Source organism: Mytilus trossulus, unplaced genomic scaffold (genome assembly GCF_036588685.1).
Source record: "Mytilus trossulus isolate FHL-02 unplaced genomic scaffold, PNRI_Mtr1.1.1.hap1 h1tg000158l__unscaffolded, whole genome shotgun sequence".
Lineage (NCBI taxonomy): Eukaryota > Metazoa > Mollusca > Bivalvia > Mytilida > Mytilidae > Mytilus > Mytilus trossulus.
Window position 1 is genome coordinate 69790 of NW_026963304.1, and position 6000 is coordinate 75789.

The 6000-nt window shown below is 32.2% G+C and overlaps 1 protein-coding gene across 1 annotated transcript in view; it reads right to left on the reverse strand.

The window, feature by feature from the left end:
• LOC134700540 (uncharacterized) overlaps nt 1-5674 on the reverse strand; it is a 48790-nt gene extending 43116 nt beyond the window's left edge. The window contains exon 1 of the mRNA XM_063561923.1: nt 5644-5674. Within this exon, the coding sequence (XP_063417993.1) occupies nt 5644-5674 (31 nt within the window). The remainder of the gene's footprint in view (nt 1-5643) is intronic.
• Between the last annotated feature and the right edge of the window lie 326 nt (nt 5675-6000).

Genomic DNA, 6000 nt, shown 5'->3' on the forward strand with positions numbered 1-6000 from the left:
AGTCTGTTAGGTTATTGGACTTATTAATAGATCTTGTCTTGCTGATCATATATGTGATTTAGAGTGTTTATTTGTCTAGATCTTGCCTTGCTGATCATTTTTGTGATTTAGAGTGTTTATTTGTCTAGATCCTGCCTTGTACACTCTAAATCTAGTAACTACAATCCCCTTCCCTTTCATGAATTTGACATACCGAATTAGACTATTTACCGGATTTGTAATCACATAAGCAACACGACGGGTGCCGCATGTGGAGCAGGATCTGCTTACCCTTCCGGAGCACCTGAGATCACCCCTAGTTTTTGGTGGGGTTCGTGTTGTTTATTCTTTAGTTTTCTATGTTGTGTCATGTGTACTATTGTTTTTCTGTTTGTCTTTTTCATTTTTAGCCATGGCGTTGTCAGTTTGTTTTTGATTTACGAGTTTGACTGTCCCTTTGGTGTCTCTCGTCCCTCTTTTGCTGATCATTTATGTGATTTAGAGTTTATTTGTCTAGATCTTGCCTTGCTGATCATTTATGTGATTAAGAGTGTTTATTTGTCTAGATCTTGCCTTGCTGTTCATTTATGTGATTAAGAGTGTTTATTTGTCTAGATCTTGCCTTGCTAATCATTTATGTGATTAAGAGTGTTTATTTGTCTAGATCTTGCCTTGTTGATCATTGTTGTGATTTAGAGTTTATTTGTCTAGATATTGCCTTGCTGATCATTTTTGTGATTTAGAGTGTTTATTTGTCTAGATCTTGTCTTGCTGATAATTTTTGTGATTTAGAGTGTTTATTTGTCTAGATTTTGCCTTGTTGATCATTGTTGTGATTTAGAGTTTATTTGTCTAGATATTGCCTTGCTGATCATTTTTGTGATTTAGAGTGTTTATTTGTCTAGATCTTGTCTTGCTGATAATTTTTGTGATTTAGAGTGTTTATTTGTCTAGATTTTGCCTTGCTGATCTTTTTTGTGATTTAGAGTGTTTATTTGTCTAGACCCTGCCTTGCTGATCATTTATGTGATTAAGAGTGTTTATTTGTCTAGATCTTGCCTTGTTGATCATTTATGTGATTAAGAGTGTTTATTTGTCTAGATCTCGCCTTGTTGATCATTGTTGTGATTTAGAGTTTATTTGTCTAGACCCTGCCTTGCTGATCATTGTTGTGATTTAGAGTGTTTATTTGTCTAGATCTTGTCTTGCTGATAATTTTTGTGATTAAGAGTGTTTATTTGTCTAGATCTTGCCTTGTTGATCATTGTTGTGATTTAGAGTTTATTTGTCTAGACCCTGCCTTGCTGATCATTGTTGTGATTTAGAGTGTTTATTTGTCTAGATCTTGTCTTGCTGATAATTTTTGTGATTTAGAGTGTTTATTTGTCCAGATTTTGCCTTGCTGATCTTTTTTGTGATATAGAGTGTTTATTTGTCTAGATCTTGCCTTGCTGATCATTTATGGGATTTAGAGTGTTTATTTGTCTAGATCTTGCCTTGCTGATCATTTATGTGATTTAGAGTGTTTATTTGTCTAGATATTTCCTTGCTGATCATTTTTGTGATTTAGAGTATGTATTTGTCTAGATCTTGCCTTGCTGATCATTTTTGTGATTTAGAGTGTTTATTAATCTAGATCTTGCCTTGCTGTTCATGTATGTGATTAAGAGAGTTTATTTGTCTAGATCTTGCCTTGCTGATCATTTATGTGATTTAGAGAGTTTATTTGTCTAGATCTTGCCTTGCTGATCATTTATGTGATTTAGAGTGCTTATTTGTCTAGATCTTGCCTTGCTGATCATTTATGTGATTTAGAGTGTTTATTTGTCTAGATCTTGCCTTGCTGATCATTTTTGTGATTTAGAGTGTTTATTTGTCTAGATCTTGCCTTGCTGATCATTTATGTGATTTAGAGTGTTTTTGTCTAGATTTTGCCTGCTGATGGTTTATGTTATTTAGTTTATTTGTCTATCATATTGAGGCTTAACAGAAAAAGGTCTCTCTCTATATATCATGTCTCTCTCTAAATAGCATGTCTCTCTAAATATCATGTCTCTCTCTAAATATCATGTCTCTCTCTAAATATTATCATGTCTCTCTCTAAATATCATATCGCTCTCTAAATATCATGTCTCCCTCTAAATATCATGTCTCTATCTAAATATCATCTCTCTCTCTCTAAATAGCATGTCTCTCTAAATATCATGTCTCTCTAAATATCATGTCTCTCTCTAAATATTATCATGTCTCTCTCTAAATATCATATCGCTCTCTAAATATCATGTCTCCCTCTAAATATCATGTCTCTCTCTAAATATCATCTCTCTCTCTAAATATCAAATATCAGTTCTCTCTCTAACTATCATGTCTCTCTCTAAATATCATGTCGCTCTCTAAATATCATGTCTCTCTCTAAATATCATCTCTCTCTCTAAATATCAAATATCAGTTCTCTCTCTAACTATTTAGAGGGAGACATGATATTTAGAGAGAGACATGATATTTAGAGAGAGAACTGATATTTGATATTTAGAGAGAGACATGATATTTAGAGAGAGACATGATATTTAGAGAGAGACATGATATTTAGAGAGAGACATGATATTTAGAGGGAGACATGATAGTTAAAGAGAGAGACATGACATTTAGAGAGAGGCATGATATTTAGAGCGAGACATGATATTTAGAGAGATACATGATATTTAGAGAGAGACATGATATTTAAAGAGATAACTGATATTTGATATTTAGAGAGAGACATGATATTAAGAGAGAGACATGATATTTAGAGGGAGACATGATATTTAGAAAGAGACATGATATATAGAGAGAGACATGATATTTAGAGAGAGACATGATATTTAGAGAGCGACATGATATTAAGAGAGAGACATGATATTAAGAGAGAGAACTGATATTTGATATTTAGAGAGAGACATGATATTTAGAGACAGACATGATATTTAGAGAGAGACATGCTATTTAGAGAGAGACATGATATTTATAGAATATTTAGAGAGAGACATGATATTTAGAGGGATAAATGATAGTTAGAGAGAGACATGACATTTAGAGAGAGGCATGATATTTCGAGCGAGACATGACATTTAGAGAGATACATGATATTTAGAGAGAGACATGATATTTAAAGAGATAACTGATATTTGATATTTAGAGAGAGACATGATATTAAGAGAGAGACATGCTATTTAGAAGGAGACATGATATTTAGAAAGATACATGATATATAGAGAGGGACATGATATTTAGAGAGAGACATGATATTTAGAGAGCGACATGATATTTAGAGAGAGACGTGATATTTAGAAAGAGAACTGATATTTGATATTTAGAGAGAGACATGATATTTAGAGAGAGACCTGCTATTTAGAGAGAAACATGATATTTAGAGAATATTTAGAGAGAGACATGATATTTAGAGGGAGACATGATAGTTAGAGAGAGACATGACATTTAGAGAGAGGCATGATATTCAGAGCAAGACATAATATTAAGAGAGATACATGATATTTAGAGAGAGACATGATATTTAAAGAGATAACTGATATTTGATATTTAGAGAGACATGATATTAAGAGAGAGACATGCTATTTAGAGGGAGACATGATATTTAGAAAGAGACATGATATATAGAGAGAGACATGATATTTAGAGAGAGACATGATATTTAGAGAGCTACATGATATTTAGAGAGAGACATGATATTTAGAGAGATAACTAATATTTGATATTTAGAGAGAGACATGATATTTAGAGAGATATGCTATTTAGAGAGAGACATGATATTTAGAGAGATATGCTATTTAGAGAGAGACATGATATTTAGAGAATATTTAGAGAGAGACATGATATTTAGAGGGAGACATGATAGTTAGAGAGAGACATGACAGTTAGAGAGAGACATGAGTTTTAGAGAGAGACATGATATTTAGAGAGCGACATGATATTTAGAGAGAGACATGATAGCATGTCTCTTTCTAAATATCAAATATCAGTTTTCTCTCTAAATATCATGTCTCTCTCTTTAAATATTATGTCTCGCTCTAAATATCATGTCTCCCTCTAAATATCATGTCTCCCTCTAAATATCATGTTTCTCTCTAAATATCATGTCTCTCTCTAAATATCATGTCTCCCTCTAAATATCATGTCTCTCTCTAAATATCAAATATCAGTTCTCTCTCTAAATATCATGTCTCTCTCTAAATATCATGTCTCTCTCTAAATATCATGTCCCTCTCTAAATATCATGTCTCTCTCTAAATATCATGTCTCTCTCTAAATATCAGGTCTCCGTCTAAATATCATGTCTCTCTCTAAATATCATGTCTCTCTAAATGTCATGTTTTTCATGATAATAAACAGGTGTGCTATTAGCGCATGATATGCCGTCACATTTTCAGAGAATACAGTTCAATTACTTCTCAATGTCATATTAGAAATTTATGAAAATCAAAGGGAACCTTCATCAATAGATATAAATATACATTAAAGTTTAATGAGAATTACTGAAAGCATTTTAGAGTTAATCATGTTATAATTAGTGTCCAAATACTGGGAAATCACCCCTTTGTTCAGAATAAAACCCCAAAACTCGAAAACATAAAATTTAAAATTTATCAAATTCTAAAAGAAGTTTACATAAACGGATTTAAACATTAAATTACCAAATTTTTATGAAAACTGCTGAAAGAATTTTTGAGTTATTGTCCAAATACTGGAACATCCCCGCTTTTTTATGAGTAACTCGAAAACATCAAATCAAAAATGTCTTAAACTTGAAAGGGAGCTCATATCAATAGATATAAATAATTCACAAACATTGCTTGCAAGTTGGTGAAGGCATTCTTGAGTTATTGTCTGAAAACTGGAAAAATCCATCTTTTTTTTAATGAAAAAAAACAAACTAAAGGGAGATCACGTCAATGGATATAAACAATTTATCAAAGTTTTATGCAAATTTGTCAAAGTGTTTTCGAGTTTATATCCGACATGTTGAAGACAGATGGACAGACAGACGGACAACGGTATACCATAAAAAGTCCTGTAAACAGGCGTATGAAGATGGAGAAAAAAAAATCGTAAAATTTGCCATTGATGGGCAATAACTTCTATAAGAATTTTTCTAACAGTTTAGACGTTTATATGGACAATTGGTAGAGTTCATTATTCTGAACAAATGTTTCTTTTCAAATTTTCTCTATTTATATATAACGGTTAAAAAAATACTAGACACAACTTTTTATTCCTATGTTAATTTTTTAGCAATGATAGCCATTTTGGTTGGTAGGCAGGGTTATCTGACACATTTTTTACTAGATACATTGATGATGATGTTGGCCAAGGTTGGTTAAAATTGTCTCAGGGTTCAATTGACCATTTTGGTCATGTGAACTTATTTGTAAATCTTATTTCGCTGTTTACAGTTTATCTCCATCTATTATAATATTCAAGATACTAACCAAAACTTTAAAATTTCCATAACATGACCATTCTAAGGCAGCAACCCAACAAAAGGTTGTCTGATGCATCTTAAAATTTCAGTTCAGAATATCTTCACCTGATATACATTTTTATACATGTCAGATTTTCTTCCAATGCTTTAGTTTAATTCAGAGATATAAGCCAAACACTGCATTTTACCCCAATGTTCTATTTTAGCCATGACCGTCATCTTGCTAGATGTGCAGGGTAATCGGATATTTTTTTACTGCACACCCTGAGGATGATTGAGGATGATTGAGGCCAAGTTTGATTTTATTTGGCCTAGTAGTTTCAGAGGAGACATTATTTAAAAAGAAATCTAGAGGCTCTAAATAACCTGTACGGCTCACCTGGATTTATATGCATCTTCAACAATGGACACCCTTTAACATCATAGACCCAGGGATGGGGTAATCATAATCTGTAATCGTAATCGATTGTAATTGATTACATTTTTTCCAGTAATGGTAAGTCATCTGTAATCGAAGACATTTTCGATTACATGTAATCCTAATT